Below are 17926 nucleotides of genomic sequence, written 5' to 3'. Positions count from 1 at the left end.
TATACTATGAACATACATATCTATAATACTAAAATAACGAGGCCGTCATGGGGTAAAAACGACAAATCAAAGATATCATAGTCAACTTTATATAATAGCTAATATAGGACAATGGTGTAGATAAAATAATTAATATCAGTACCATTAATTTATAAGTTCCAGGTCGACGGGTTTAAACAGAAATATTTTGAAAGCAGAGAAAACTGTGTATCGTATAATCGTCATGACTTTAATTTATCAGATGACAATACCAAAATGAATACTAAAATAAGGCTTATACGCATACTAGAAGTTAAATACTCTAATTCAGTCACGGACACGCGATATCACGTACGGGTGTGTTCTAGTATTATTTATAAATCAAGTGTATTAACTATCAATTCCAAGTTTCTTCTCCACGGCGACCAGAGAGTCTCTATATATTATAGTAGTATAATCATAGTATACAGGCAGATAAACGCCGGTGTCGGTTCCAGAAATTTTCATATTTTCCCCCATAATAACCCAAAGTGAATAATCATAAGAAAATTTGACAAATGCGACTTACAGCTGTGTATGCATTGTACTGTAACGTATAAATAACTCAATAGTGACAAAAAATAATCACATGTGGTTAAAACTATTTGCATAACTTCTCTGATTTGCCTTGAACAGCCATTTTTTAAAACAAAGATTAATGAACGAAATCATATAGAATGCAGAAATTAAGGAACCTCCTCCATACCATCCTATATTAATATTGTAGACTGAGAATAGTGAGTTCACGGTCATGGATTGAAGGGGAGCACTGACTGCATAAGAGGGGTCCCGCTCCAGTCATGCACCATTGATTCCCTATAAAATCAACAATTTTTTTCCCACAAAAGGGAAGGGCGGTCCGAGCCCCACAAAAAACCCACTTAATTAGCCGCTGCATGTAATCTTTTACAAAAATTCATTCTTCAACAGTTTACATGTATACACTTGCAACCAAGCTCAACAGTTTACATGTATGCACTTGCAACCAAGCTCTAAACACCCGCGATTTCGCGGGTGTGTTCCAGTAAATAATTATTTATAAGTTTATAATTTTATCAATATGTTCTTTTAATCAAAACTAAAACGAAATCGCGGGCATTTAATGTTTGGTTTAAAGTATAATGATCAGTTTTTTGTAAAAGATTTTATGTCTGGAGAATTTCAGAACAGGTATCAAAAGCCCTGTTCCTTTTTTTCAATGTCCGTTAATCTTTTCCTTTCTGATAAATCCAAAATTATTTTCCGAGGTTTTGGCCTCAGATCACAATTATTCTTTTCCTTTGCTACAATGCATGTTTTGGTAAAATCCAAATTATATTAAAAAAAAAATGCACCGCTTCAAACATGAAATAAATGTAACTGCTTACTTATATATAGACCATTATTATTCTAATGAAATATGCTTCTGAACAATCCATCAGTGCTTTTTTTTTCTTTTGAGAGCCCGAGTAACATGCCAATCTTGTGAAGCAGGGCCACGGTCTGCTTACCCTTCCAGAGCACACGAGATCACCTCCAGTTTTTGGTGGGGTTCGTGTTGTTTTGTCTTTAGCTTTCTATGTTGTGTCATGTGCACTTTTATTTGTCTGTTTGTCTTTTTAATTTTTTGTCATTGGGTTGTCAGTGTGTTTTCGATCTATGAGTTTGACTATTCCTCTGATATCGTTCGCCCCTCTTTTGAATAAATTACTAAGGCTAATTTCTACCCTACTTTCATTTTGGCCAAATCACTACTTTCATTTTCAACCGTGGATAAATGTTTATGCACATATTTTACTTATTTCAATGTATATGAAAGTGATATGACACCTTAAAAAGTAAACATTTCAAAGAAAACAGTAGACAGAATTCTTAGAAAGTATTACCCAAAATCAAAATTTGGAACTATATTACAAGACCACGAACAAAGTGAATTAATTGTCGTCTGAAGCCGTCTGTATAGTATGAACATACCGGTATATTATAAATAAAGTGTATTTGCTTTTAACTATCAGTTCCAACTTTCTTCTTCGCGGCGAGACTCTCTATACATTAAAGAAGTAAAATCATAGTATACATGTAGATAAACGCGAAAAAAACTGTTTTTTACAATCATAGGCCAAGGTGGCGAAAGACGCCCATTCCACCTTTACAAAATATGAAAACTTTTTCTTGATAAAGATTGTATATGAGGTAAGTGTAGAGTAGAACAAATATAACTGTCAGCAGAATTAAAAAAAGAAGATGTGGTATGATTTCCAATAAGACAACTCTCCGCAAAAGACCAACAAACACATGTAGAAATTAGCAACCATGCATAGATCACCATACGTCCTTCAACTATAAGCAAAGCCTATACAACACAGTCAGCTATAAATCCCCTCTCCCAAATGACAAATGTAAAACTAACAAACAGCCTAATTTATGTACAAAATCATAAAAGAAAAACAAATACGCATCACAGCAACAAACGACAACCACTTAGATTATACGTTGTTTATTTTTTTTTTGTTGTAAAAAATATAATTTTGAAAACAATTTGTGTAGACACGTGCCTAACGACAGCTACGCTCCTTCAAGAAACAACGTAACTGTATGCATGGGAGTAATTGTTTCTATGTTTGCTTAGTCCAGACTCCAGGTTAGGGAAATCGTATTACAAGTATTTGAATGTAATACATGGAACTCTGAAGGGTTGAAATTCCGTGTACGTCTTATTTGACTAATAAAAAGATACCTACAAATCGCGTATGTCGACCAACGTAAATAAATTGGTCAGTGGTAAACTTGAATGTGACATTATGTTTTGATTTTTTCCTGAACTTAAATATTGATATGAATTGCTCTTTCCAAAGCTCTGATAGAGGCAATGCAGAATATTTAAACACGTGGCTATCACCAGCAAAGTTAAAGAATACATTCAGTGGTACAGTAAATTTCACAACAGCTTGCTATACGAAATACTTATGTTTGCCAGATCATCTGTCATTGCCATTTGTGTTGTCCCTAATACGCTTCAGTAGGATTAAGTCCATTCACAGGCATCAAATTCAGGAACTATAAAAAGAAAATATAATTCAAAATTTAACATTACAGTGGTTTATAATCATTAAATTCTTCAAACTTTCCTTAAATACTTGTCTTGGTCGATATAAGATGGTCCAAGTTGACTTAACATAATTGTTCTAAAATTTCTCTGGACCGACTTGTCGAATAATCATCATTAAAGCGCTTGACAGATAATAATAGTTTTGCATAATATTAAACGCTAAGGTAACATTGTTGTTGATTTTTTAATATTAATAAATGATTTTTTTTAACATTAAAAAATCGACGTATTATTTAATATTAAAAAATGATTTATTAATATTAAAAAAATCAAACTGAATATTTAATATTAAAAAATGATTTTTTAATATTAAAAAATCGGCGAATTATTTGATATTAAAAAAATATTTATTAATTTCAGAGACATATAATACAATATGTCTCTGTTAATTTTAAAAAATTCAACTTAATATTTGATATTAAAAAATCCACCTGAATAATTAATATTGAAAGAGATTTTCTATTATTAATAAATGATTTTCTAATATCAAATGTTCATTGATTAATATTTAAAAATCAGCTTATGTTTTTTTTTGATATTGATAAATAGGGAATAAATTCCACAACGGCTTGCCATATATACATAGTCTTAGTACAGATTATCAAACCGAAACCATAATAGAACCAGCACTGATGCACATCTACATTCAGTTAAACAGTCATGTTCGAGTCTATGACAACAGAGACATATATACATGTGTATATATGTCTCTGATGACAAGGATGTTTTTGGAAAAAATCGTAACAAACAACTTATACATCTCATACTCACAGTGTGGGAACGGAACTGTACGGTTTTCTAATAATTTGGTCATTCGGGAGACTGTCAAGCGGTGCTCCGACATTCGAACAATAACAAGTTGCTTGATGGAAACTTTGACGAACTCTTATGTTCCTATATAACGTTTCTGCTTCAAGTTTTGATAGCTAAAACATTCTTTATGTAAATATGAACCAATGAAATAATAAGAAAGATATATGCATCAAAACGTTTTCCTAAGAATGGTGGAGCTCCGTGTAAAACGATCAAAATTGTCACACAACAGCGATCAAAAATGTCAAATAAACATCGAAAAATCAATGTTTGCTACCTGGATTTTCACATGTACCTTTTCTGATATATAGTCTTACCTGTCTGAAAGTTTCAAAGCCATTGTCCCAGTAGAAATCCAAATATATTAATTTTCTCCATGTCGGATATTTTTATTGACTGTACAATCGCTCGCAAGTTGACTGTAATATCACTCGGAGCCTTCCTGTAAATCACTTGGAGCTTTTCTTTTCATCGTTTGGCCAACTACACTACTCCGAAAGTAGGGTAACCTACTTAACCTTCTTGTGACTTTACGGTCCAGCTAGCAAGCAAGCTAGTCAATGCATTTTGCTGTAATAGTTTCTAGTGGCCTATGACTAATTATAACTCTTTTAAGTAGATAATGGTAAACTTCTTCTGCCAAATTCATGATCAGTTTATGTTTTCCATGATACTTTTGTCATCTAAATATTTATTAAAACTACTGCAATCCGATACAATATATGTCTGGCATGATTTTTCTCTCCTTTTTTCTGTTACGATTTTTGGTATTGTTATCGATTTTTGTTTTAACCTAAATAACACACTCAAAAGTGTTAATGATTTTTGAACGTTTTATTTGAATGGCTGCATCCTGCATTAGCAGATCTGGTATGCGGAGAGAGGGAGTTTTTGGTGGCTGAAGCCTATTTTTTCGATTTTTATTGTGTTCCGTGGTTTGGATCCCCCTTTGTAGAAAGGCGGGATCCGCACCTGGTCTGATATCGTCAAGGATAGTATGATGATCCGATTATTCATCTGATTTTTATAGTTTGGTCTTGTGCTGTGATAGTTTTGGGGAGAAATGAGCGCACAGAAACATTTTTACCCTTGCCAAATTCTTTATGTACCTGTTTTAAGTCAAGAGCTTGTAGTTCAGTGGTTGTCGTTGGTTCGTGTCTGTCATATATGTTTTTCGTAAATTGTTTTATTATGAATTAGGCCGTCAGTTAAATTCGGAAAGTATTGATTCTTATTTTTCTTTTCGGGACCTTTTATAGCCGACTATAATTGCTTAAATCCATTTATTTTTTAACTTAGACAATCATATCACATCTACTTATTTTTATGTTGAAAATATAAACGTGGTTTGATAAAATGTTGTTTTCCCTAAATAAAAACAACTGTTTCGTTCGTTTGTCGGATGCTATAGTTGGGAATATTAAAAAGTTCCTGAATCGTGACATTGATATAAAAAAAAATGTTGAAGAATTTTGTGTTTTCTCTGTCTTTCAGATAACAAGTCCGCTCCCAACCTTGATAAAATTTAATTTTACTGGAGCTTTTTCTACCAGTAGCTACATGTATAGCTTGTAATAAACAGACATCTCATTATAATTTTACCACATCTTCTATTTTAATATCATGTTTATTGACATATACGTGTCTTATCTTGGGTCAGTGGTTAGCTAACACAATTCCACATTCGAAATCCTTGTTATACCAAATTAAAAAGTGTTGGGTATGTATGGATACACCATAAGAGAGGCGAAATTTCACGGGAAAGCTTTGCTTTGAAATTGAGTTCATCCTATGGTGTATCTACACATATAGCCAATCACTTTTTTATTTGGTAAATGACATGTGTCAAAGTTCTCAAATGATATCACAGGAAAGAAGATGTGTTACAATATAGTTTCTTGCTAAAAGTGTGAAGTATCTAACATACACCACATGATCATTTTCAATCTTCTGGTAAACCAATCAGAGGATCGATATGGAACTGTGGTGTATGTGTCGATACCCTCGCAATTTTTCAAACAAATAGGTACATATCAAGTTACAATATCCCGACCCTGCTGAAAAATTCTTTGTTGTATTGAGGTTCAAATATGTATTTATTATTTTTCTAAAATTGCTGGTAAATCATATATTAAGTAAAATTCAAAATATGCCAATTAACTTTCAAGAGAATCTTTTCGGTATATATAAATTTTCATTCTGTACGAGGATTATTTTCATTTTTATTTAAGATTAGATTCTTAACATATTTTGTACTGTCCTTTTCTTTTTGTCTTGTATACTTATTCAGTGGTTGTTTGTTTATGTGTTACATATTTGTTTTTCGTTCATTTTTTGTACATAAATAAGCCGTTAGTTTTCCAAAGTCGTTTTCCATTGTTATTTCGGGACATTTTAAAGATGACTATGCGGTATGGGCTTTATTCATTGTTGACAACCGTACGGTGACCTATAGTTGGTAATTTCTGTGTCATTTTGGTCTCTTGTGGAAAGTTGTCTATTTGGCAATCATACCACATCTTCTTTTTTATGTGTAGTGTACACGTTTTGTTTTTGTCTCTGATATAGACACCTAAAAGGGTTCCTAAATAGAATGTTAATTATAAAAATGCAATAGATGAACAAATAGGACAGCAAGAAACAACCAATACAATGCATATGCAATGTATTTGATAAATTTGGCCAAGCAATTCTACAGGAAAGCTCCGAGTGAGTGTACAGGAAGGCTCCGAGTGATATTACAGTCAACTTGCGAGCGATTGTACAGTCAATAAAAATATCCGACATGGAGAAAATTAATATATTTGGATTTCTACTGGGACAATGGCTTTGAAACTTTCAGACAGGTAAGACTATATATCAGAAAAGGTACATGTGAAAATCCAGGTAGCAAACATTGATTTTTCGATGTTTATTTGACATTTTTGATCGCTGTTGTGTGACAATTTTGATCGTTTTACACGGAGCTCCACCATTCTTAGGAAAACGTTTTGATGCATATATCTTTCTTATTATTTCATTGGTTCATATTTACATAAAGAATGTTTTAGCTATCAAAACTTGAAGCAGAAACGTTATATAGGAACATAAGAGTTCGTCAAAGTTTCCATCAAGCAACTTGTTATTTTTCGAATGTCGGAGCACCGCTTGACAGTCTCCCGAATGACCAAATTATTAGAAAACCGTACAGTTCCGTTCCCACACTGTGATACTCGGAAATTTAGCAAACGAGAACACATACGTCAAGTTCGTAGTGGTGTTCTTTTGCAATCACATAATAAATGGTGTTAGGTTATATTTCCTGAAGCTTAGAATCATGAAAAAAATCTTTTCAATTGGTGTTTATACTTATAATTAGAACATAAAATTTATGCACATCATTTATCTGTTCTTTAACTTCAATTCTTGAATGACATATATCTGTGCTTTAATTTGAGAAATATTTTGTTTATGTTGCAAGGGATATTTATGTACATTTCCGGTAAAGTCACATGATAGCTAAAAATGGCAACACTTGATGTTCGTCTGAAAAAAGTGAATAAGATCTACAAAGAGGGCGTAAGTCTCTGCATTATTTCGTTGATAACTTGTTCAGGGACAGATCAAGGATTTTGAAAGTCTGTTCAAGTAAATCCCATATATATTGAAGGGTGGTAAACAAAGACAACTTCCATTTAAAATTTAAAAGTGCACTGTGCACACTGGTCAGTGTCTGTCAAAATTATATCTCAATGAATATACATGTAGTTACTTTTCACCATTGCAAACTCATACCAATGTCAACTCATTCCTCAAAACTCAAACTCCTACCACAGTAAATTTGTACCATAATGTCCATTATAAACTTGTACCATGAATGCAGGACAACATGACCCAGTCGAAGAAGACGTCCCTGACCTTCTAAGAAGATATCCTTGACCTGTTAAGAGAATGACTTAGACTGTCAATAAGTCAACTCCATTCATCTATAAGGACAACTCAGTCAGGGTATTAAAAGAGGATTTGAACTACCACATTGTACCAGCATAGAAATTATTATAAATTAATTATTATAATAAACAGCTGCGCCATGAGCGCATAGTGTAAAGTTTTAAGAAATAATCATAAATTATTATTGAGCTACCGCACGTCATTTAAAAAATACCCTTCCTTGTATTACACAAGAGTGCACACACTTAAATGTCTCGCCTTCTTTACAAATCATTGATATACTGCTGTTAGTCCTAAGTACATGTATAAAGCTTTATTAAAAACTGTCACATAAACTTAACATTAACCAAGATAACTACACAAAGACCAATAAACCATGAAAATGAGGTCAAGGTCAGATGACCCATGCCAGGCAAACATGTACAGCTAACAAATAAAGTTACTTATAGTCATGATAGTTTAAGAAAAAATAGACCAAAACACAAAAAACTAAACACTGAGCAATGAACCATGAAAATGAGGTTGAGGCCAAATAAAACCTGTGCGACTGACATATAGATCATAAAATATTTCCATACACCAAATATAGTTGACCTATGGCATATAGTAATAGATAAAAAGACCAAAATTCAAAAACTTAACTTTGACCACTCAACCATGAAAATGAAGTCAAGGTCAGATGACATCTGCCTGCTAGACATGTACACCTTACAATCATTCAATACAACGAATATAGTATACCTATTGCATTAAGTATGAGAAACACAGACCAAAACACAAAAACTTAACTATAACCACTGAACCATGAAAATGAGGTCAAGGTCAGATGACACCTGCCAGTTGGACATGTACAATGTACACCTTACAGTCCTTCCATACACCGAATATACTAGCCCTATTGCCTATAGTACATGTATCTGAGATATGAACTTGACCACCAAAACTGATCCATGAAATGAGGTCAAGGTCGAGTGAAAACTGTCTGATGGGCATGAGGACCTTGCAATGTATGCACATACCAAATATAATTATCCTATTACTTACATGTATAATAAGAGAGAATTCAACATTACAAAAAATCTGAACTTTTTTTCAAGTGGTCACTGAACCATGAAAATCAGGTCAAGACATTTGACATGTAACTGACAAAAACTTTGTAACATGAGGCATCTATATACAAAGTATGAAGCATCCAGGTCTTCCACCTTCTAAAATATAAAGCTTTTAAAAGTTAGCTAACACCGCCATAGCCGCCGCCGGATCAATATCCCAATGTCGAGCTTTCAGCAACAAAAGTTGCAGGCTCGACAAAAATGAAATTTTGAATTATCACCAAAAAGTATACAGATCTTTGAATTAATATAACAAAGAAGTGTGTAAAGTTTTAAGCAATAATCATAAACTGTTTTTGAGATACAGCACAACATGTAAAAAAAAACCAACCCTTTTTTACAAAATACTCAATAACTCAAAAATTAAATTTTGAATCATCACCAAAAAGTATACAGATCTTTAGATTAATATAACAAAGACATGTGTAAAGTTTTAAGCAATTATCATAAATCGTTTTTTGAGATATGGCGCGACATGTAAAAAACACTTCCCCTTTTTTACAAAATACTCAATAACTCAAAAATGAAATTTTGAATCATCACCAAAAAGTATACAGATATTAAGATTAATATATCTAAGAAGTGTTTAAAGTTTTAAGCCATAATCAAGAATCCTTTTTGAGATACAGTGCGACATGTGAAAAAAACACACCCCTGTTTTAGTTACAAAGTGTCGTAACTCAAAAAGTTTAAATCTTATTTTCACCAAAAAGTATACAGTTCATTTGATCATCATAAGAAACAACTATATTAAGTTTTTATGAAATTAAGATAAGTCGTTCTCAAGTTATGGTGCGACATGTTTACACCCGACAGACAGACAGACATTTATATACCATAATACGTCCCGTCAAAATTTTAAATTTTGACAGGCATATAAAAATTAAAATGATATGTTTTACATAGCAACACCATTCGTGGCATGGTACTGAATTTGCAAACAAAATTTCAATGGTAAATGAAAGAATTTATAACAGTAAATTCACATTTAATTCAATATTATCAATGATTATTGTTCAAGTTTACTTTCATCATGTTCATATACATGTAAAATGTACAGTGCTACTTGATGCAAATAAATTATGATGATAGCATACACAAAGTTATCACACGTCACAGAATGAAGGAGAAAATTCATATACTTTTCTACAATGATAACAAAAGTCAGATGTCTTTAAGCAATAACTATATATAGCTTATGTACATTATACTTTTAAACAGTTTTTTGAATTTATATAATAGTTTTCTTTGAACTACATGTATATATAAACATGAAAAATAATTTTCTATTTTCATATAATTTATCATACTTGTTGTGTGTTTGTGGTGAAATCAGATATTGAATTTAGTAATCAACATTTTTTCTTCCAGTTTAAATTAACCTTAAATGAGATTTTGAAATAATTTTTTCACTGTAAAATTTGACCCTAAAAAAGTTACTCGATATTCCTTTAGAATCTATTTAAAATTACACATTTTATATTTGATTAACAATAAGAAATATGTAATACCGACGTAAGCACAGTATTATCTGTACATGTTGTATGTCATGTATGTAGCATTTCCTAAATCATAATAGTTTTACTCACATCTTTTGTCCATTTAATCAACGATCACAAAAAAAATATATTGTGATTAAGAAAATTTGTAATAACATTTTTGTGTGTTTTAGGATGTTGTAGCTGGAGTGATAGTTGTGACAAGTAATGGAGATTTACAACATCAAGGAATCACGTTGACAGTAGATGGCGCTGTCACTTTACAGCTAAGTGCAAAAAGTGTTGGACTGTTTGAAGCATTTTACAATTCACTTAAGGTAAATTATATGTCTATTATTAAATAATTGAAATTTTGCTATTGTTAAATCAGTGAATAAGTATTGAATCTTTTTTTTTTTATTATTATTATTGAATCTTAATCTTTCTTTTCTTTGATTGAAGAAATATTTTATGTATCAACATTATTACAGCAATTTAACAATACCAAAAAAGACCAAGAAGTTAACAAAAGGTATTTACAAATTGACAATTGTCTGAAGAATATTTCAACCTCTATATCTCCATGATTTTACAAATGCTTTAAACTATCTTAGCAGAGGCTATACAAAATTTGCTTTCAAAATCAAAACTACCTGAATAAAAAAGATATTAAAATATAATTAAAGACACCTATACTGTCTAATATAGTTCCTGAATTGGTAAATGCATAGGAACATATGGCGTGTTTAAATAAGAATTTAGAGATCTCATACAAATAGAACATCAAAAGATATCATTTACTTAAAAGAATGTGCACTATTCAAATCAGTGTAGAAAATGTTATGCCAGGTACAACAGAAATGTATCTTTTACCATATTTGATTAAATGGGACTTGTAGCTTTTCTTTTCTCTTGTGTTTTCTGACACTTTATTCATTGTAGAAAATATGCTAGATTCATGATATCCATGCAAGTATTTTATAACTTTCAATTAATTTATTTGTCTTATTTCTAGCCTATCCACTTGATAAACTATTCACTAGAGATATCAAAACCAGGGAAACTGCCATCAGGGAAGACAGAAATTCCATTTGAAGTTCCGTTAAAGCCTAAACCAAATAAAACCTTATATGAGACTTACCATGGTGTATTTATCAATGTACAGGTTTGTTTAATGTAAATGTATATAGACAATTTTCCGCCAGAGCTCAAATGACATAGCCATAGAAGTTAACAGCTATAAGTCACTGTATGACCTTCCCTATGTGTACACTGTTGTGCTTTTCAGATGATTGCCATACAAATCCAACATGTACAATAGGATTTTTCTCTATCTTACTGTCACATTTATCAAACTGATGTTATAGGTTTGTTCAAACATACTGGAAGCCTTCTGTTATTGGTCCAGTTCCACTTCACTACTATCAATAATTGTTTCATATTTGAAAAAAAAGTACTGATCTCCAAAGAAAATAAGACAAACTTTCAGTTTAAAGCTTGGCATTCGTTGAGTAAAATTCCATCGTATAAAAAAGAAGTTGTGGTATGATTGCCAATGAGACAACTCTCCCCAAAAGACCAAAATGACACACATTAACAACTAGAGGTCACCTTACGGCCATCATTTATACATGCATGTTGTGAAAATAATGAGATGCTTCAATACTTACACAAATGTAGAATTAATTTATGAGGAAACTTTTTTTTATTTCAGTATTCAATAAAGGTTGATATGAAAAGATCTCTACTGAGTAAAGACTTGCAGAAAACAATTGAATTTATTGTAGAAAACAAAACAACAGTAAGTTTCATAGAAACCACCAGTCTCATCTTAAAAAATTGCAGAAGTTAATTTTGATGTATTTTGTTCATAGATTTAAGCAGTTAATGTACATGATACTTAACTCTTTAAAATTTAGGCCTTAAAAAATACAACATGCATATGATGTCAGGGCTATTCCAGAAAAAAATGTATGGGGGGGTTGGAAGGCACGTTGTATTAATAATCCATGGGTGATGGGTATCAGATGACTGTTCACACTATATTAATGCACTATAATTCTTAATTACAATTGTCTGGGTGGCGGGTGCTGACAAAGTGGGTCATCAGGTGCAAAAAGCGTCAATTTTGACGATTTTTCATCCCTTCTCTTGACCCAGAAGACCCAGGGTTGCTGGTTGAGGTATCCAGCTGTAGCCTGTGTGTAGAGTGGACCCTAGTGAACAAATTGACCCCAACAGTTGTTAGGTCGGAGTGAATCTGATCTTGGTTCAGCAGTCTACAGAAGGTCATTTGGGCCCAAAATACCGAAATTTCATGATTTTTGTCGATTTTTGACTTTGTGTGGACTCAAAACCGGAAGTAGTTGTTTCCTATGTGTATTTCAATAATAATAATGCTCAGTAGTTATATGGCCGTGGGTTTGCACTATCTTTGCCAGTTTTATGCCTCTGAACTTCTTGTGTAAGATACAGATGTGAAGCCTACCCCTCCAGAAAACCGAGTTTTAGCCAATTTCAATTTTCCAAGTCCGTATTTGTGCTCAAAATGCTACTTATACATGAGAAACGTGAATATGGATAGCCTCAGGTTGAGGGAACATGCACAACTGTTAAAATAAGTATCATAAAGTGGACTTCTAAAGGTATGGAACACCATTGGAGCCAAATAATGGTTATTAGGGTCCGCCCGTCAAAAGACGGTCACCGCATGGTAAGGGTTGATTAACAAACTTTGAAAAAATAAAATGTTTTTTTAAGCGTTTTTGAACTAATCCTTGTATCTGGAGAACTTACTGACCCGTTCTGACCCATAATAAGATGAAAAAACATCCAAATTTGAGCTAAAACTGGGAAAAAAAATGGTTTCTTTTTCCAAGGGCCTTAACCCTTACCATGCGGAATTGTTTTCAGAAAATGTCTAATTTTCGTTTTTTTGCAAAAATATGCAAATTATATGCAAATGAGCTTAGCCCTGTTGCTGTTGCATATTGATTTCTTTAAATCTAATAAAGGTGATCACGGGGTGGGGTGGTCTGGGTGAGGAGGCATTATTTTTTGGGCGGGAATTTGCCCCAAAGTAGGTCATCAGGTGCAAAAAGCGTCAATTTTGCCGATTTTTCATCCCTTCTCTTGAAACTAGAAGACCCAGGGTTGCTGGTTGAGGTATCCAGCTGTAGCCTGCGTGTAGAGTGGACCCTAGTGAACAAATTCACCCCAACATTTGTTAGGTCGGAGTGAATCTGATCTTGGTTCAGTAGTCTACAGAAGGTCATTTGGGCCCAAAATACCGAATTTCACGATTTTTGACGATTTTTTACTTCGAGTGGACCCAAAACCGGAAGTTGTTGTTTCCTATGTGTATTTCAATAATAATAATGCTCAGTAGTTATATGGCCGTGAGTTTGCACTATCTTTGCCAGTTGTATGCCTCTGAACTTCTTGTGTAAGATACAGATGTGAAGCCTACCCCTCCAGAAAACCGAGTTTTAGCCAATTTCAATTTTCCAAGTCCGTATTTGTGCTCAAAATGCTACTTATACATGAGAAACGTGAATATGGATAGCCTCAGGTTGAGGGAACATGCACAACTATTTAAGTAAGTATCATAAAGTGGACTTCTAAAAGTATGGAACACCATTGGAGCCAAATAACGGTTATTAGGGTCCGCCCGTCAAAAGACCGTCACCGCATGGTAAGGGTTAATAAACTTCACCAACTTCTCAATATTAGTCAGACCGAACGCATACGGTCCGACCGAACGCATACGGTCCGACCGTATGAGTACAATGTATTTTGAAAGAGTATGCATACGGTACAGTCCAAATATTCATACGGTCTGGAACATATATATATGATCATCTCTGTAAAGTTAACAAAATATTTCAATAAAAACATTGGGACTATTAATAATGATTGGTTACAAGTTTCAACTTCTTTTATAGCATCTTTAAAATATACCAACGCTATAAAATCCATACATGAAGGCCGTACTTTAACCTATAATGGTTTAATTTTTAAATTGTTATTTGGATGGAGAGTTGTCTCATTGGCACTCACACCACATCTTCCTATATCTATGATCAAATAATAAATTTATGATGGGGTTTCAATAATCAAGAGTATTAGTATGATTGTTGATTTAATGTGTCCGACCGTATGAGTACAATGTATTTTGAAAGAGTATGCATACGGTACAGTCCAAATATTCATACGGTCTGGAACATATATATATGATCATCTCTGTAAAGTTAACAAAATATTTCAATAAAAACATTGGGACTATTAATAATGATTGGTTACAAGTTTCAACTTCTTTTATAGCATCTTTAAAATATACCAACGCTATAAAATCCATACATGAAGGCCGTACTTTAACCTATAATGGTTTAATTTTTAAATTGTTATTTGGATGGAGAGTTGTCTCATTGGCACTCACACCACATCTTCCTATATCTATGATCAAATAATAAATTTATGATGGGGTTTCAATAATCAAGAGTATTAGTATGATTGTTGATTTAATGTTAATTGTATTTTAGAATAAAGATGAGAAGAACAAATCTAAAGCCATTCCATTTACCATCTCACCAGAGACACTAACAAATATAAAGGAGGTAATATTGTACTTTTGTAACATTTTAATAATATTTTCTTTGAAGGTGAACAAAAACTAAACACATTAAGTTATTTGTTTTTAATGAATTGTTTTAATTGAATTGTTGCAGGGCAATAGTTTATTAACTGTTGGACTGCCATTGATATCTTTGAAGTTTGCTAACATTAGATTTCCTGTTAATATCATGTCCACATCTCGGTTAAATATCACACATGCAAAAATAAAAATAAGAAGATGTGGTATCATTGCCAATGAGACAACTCTGTACCTGAACCAAATTAAATGACACAGTAGCTGTTAGTTTAAATAAACTTTAGGTATTATAGAACAGAAATATTTGTTTTTCAAATCATCAAATCTGTACATTCATTTTGTGGAAATTTGATAAAAAAAAAAAACAGTTTCAAATTTGAAAGCATTTGAAACATATCTTAAATCTTAGCAATGTAAAACTCATTGATTTAGAAATCATTTATATTAAATGTTTAACTGCGATCAGAGTAATTAGTAGTAATTAAAAGAATTTTTTGTAGTACAAACTTCAGATTTCTAAAAATAAAATACATAAAAAGCATGTAAACGGTATTAATTGATATAAAGAAAAAAATATGTAGTATTTTTATTTTATTGTTATATGAATGACTGTATTATAATTTTATGGTCTGTTGATGTATGTTATGATATATTGATTGTGCATTTGATTGATACCTACCTTACAATTTCAGAAAGGAAATGTGCCAAAGTTCAAGATCAAAGGAAAACTAACGTCTTCAGTATTGAATATAACAGAACCATTAACAGGGGAGGTAAGTCAGTGAAACTCTATTTACAAAACTAGATAAAAAGGTTCATACACACTCCTTATAGTTTTTTATTGTAAATAACTTAAATAAAGAACCAATGTAAGCTATCATTGTGTTGAAATAACCACGCATACCAGGTTATTTTTGTCATCTTTCACTCCATAAAGTACTGTGAAACAGGACTATCTAGACTCGAAAAAGGTGATGAACAATAAAAAATGTGGATTTAAACTGACCTTTTCAACTATCTGGAATCTTTTGCACATAACCTGAGATTTTGAGACACTTGGATCAATTTAAGTCATCAACACTTGCTTTTGCATTATTGTGGCAGATATTGTCTCTTGTGCAATCAAATTTGTATGGGAACATATTTAATGTCTAGCAATGGCAGACAAAATTGTTATAAGGTGTAAAGAGGCATATCAATTCAGACAATAGTCAAAACCACTAAAAAAAACATTTTAAAACATAACTTTTGGTTGCAACTAGGTTTAGCAGATACTTACAAAATATTTATGCTTTTTAAAGTGTATCCTCAACAATTTTTGTAAAGTGCAATATTAATTAATTTCAATATTTTATGTTTCAAATAATTATTTAAATCAAACTTGAATTAGAAGTATAGTTCCAAAAAATTGTGCTTTGTTTTACAGCTTTGTTTTATTTATTTTAAAATCTTTCACATCTTACAGTTGATGGTAGAGAGCTGTGATGCCCAGATAAAATCAATAGAAATACAGTTAGTTAGAGTAGAAACATGTGGATGTGCTGAAGGTTACGCTAAAGATGGTAGGTGGCAGTGTAATCTGTTAGATACACAAACTTGCATAACTAATTTGAAGTTAAAATGATTCGAGTGGTTTATTTTCACTAATTTCGCCATTAAAATAAAATTCTGAAATATCCCCCTGCATTATTGTTTAGAAAGATCATAATCAAAGACAATTAAAAGGTGTAAACAAAAACCTCTCAAATAAGTTCTGCTGTTGAAATCCTGAAATTAAAAATAACCTCTAAACAGTATAAATCTAAGGAAATCACATCCATAAGAACTATCAGAAAGTGAAGTCTCATAAGAAGTACGATATTAGTTTGTTCACTTGAATTCTACTGAGAGCATTTATTTTGAAATTTCTAAAATTGCTAGAAAAAAAACCCATAGATATACTGCATTATGTTTTACTAATATAACTGGTAGAGGAAATGATTTTATGTTAAACAAATAAAGATATATTACCTGTTTACATTTCTAGCTACAGAAATACAGAATATACAGATAGCTGATGGTGATGTCAGCAGAGGCCTATTGATACCAATTTATATGATTTTTCCAAGGTTGTTTACTTGTCCAACATTGTCAACAAATAATTTCAAAATAGGTAAGACATAAATCTAAATAAAGTAAGATGCTATATGATTGCCAATGAGACAACTCTCCACCACAGACAAAAAGACACAAAAGTTCACTTTCAACAATGAGCAAAACCCATTCTGCATAATAAGCTATGAATGACAATTGTGAAACAGATCTAATGAAAACATTAACAGCCTGATTTATGTACAAATTAATATTAACAAGAAAATATAAATATGATATACAGCATCTAACTATGTACAACCACTGAATTACAAGCACCTGACTTGGACAGGAACATACTGAATATGGCAGGGTTACACTTGATTGCTTGTGCCGAACCCTCCTTGTTACCTGTGACATTTTTGTAATTCTAATGGAGAAAGCTATATAACAAGAAAATAAATTTATGTATTTAAGGAAATAAAGATACACAATATGTACTTTTAATCTATTAAGACTATTGCTGAGCTTGAAGACTGCTTTTTACCATAGTCTATTTATAAACAATAGCAAACAATCAACTCAAAATGTACCATTTTTCTATTTTCAGATTTTGAAATAAATGTTGTAGTGGTATTTAGAGATGACCATCTTGTTACTGAGAATTTCCCAATCAAACTAGTTAGATACTGAATGTTAAGACTTATACAAGTGCAATATTTTTATCTGTTATATATTTATAAATAAAAAACATAACACTGATTAA

The 17926-nt window shown here is 32.0% G+C and overlaps 1 protein-coding gene across 1 annotated transcript; it reads left to right on the top strand.

Annotated features, from left to right (window-relative positions):
- Positions 1 to 7371: 7371 nt before the first annotated feature.
- LOC134723783 (vacuolar protein sorting-associated protein 26C-like) lies at positions 7372 to 17926 on the top strand. Its single transcript, XM_063587332.1, has 9 exons — positions 7372 to 7477; positions 10634 to 10777; positions 11455 to 11604; positions 12154 to 12240; positions 14981 to 15055; positions 15783 to 15863; positions 16556 to 16652; positions 17117 to 17242; positions 17771 to 17926. Exons 1-9 carry the CDS (start codon positions 7424 to 7426, stop codon positions 17851 to 17853), a joined length of 897 nt encoding a protein of 298 aa, XP_063443402.1. The 5' UTR covers positions 7372 to 7423; the 3' UTR covers positions 17854 to 17926.

Source organism: Mytilus trossulus, chromosome 6 (genome assembly GCF_036588685.1).
Source record: "Mytilus trossulus isolate FHL-02 chromosome 6, PNRI_Mtr1.1.1.hap1, whole genome shotgun sequence".
Classification (NCBI taxonomy): Eukaryota; Metazoa; Mollusca; class Bivalvia; order Mytilida; family Mytilidae; genus Mytilus; species Mytilus trossulus.
Note: the sequence above shows the minus strand (reverse complement) of the source record. Positions and strands in the feature narration are given on the sequence as shown.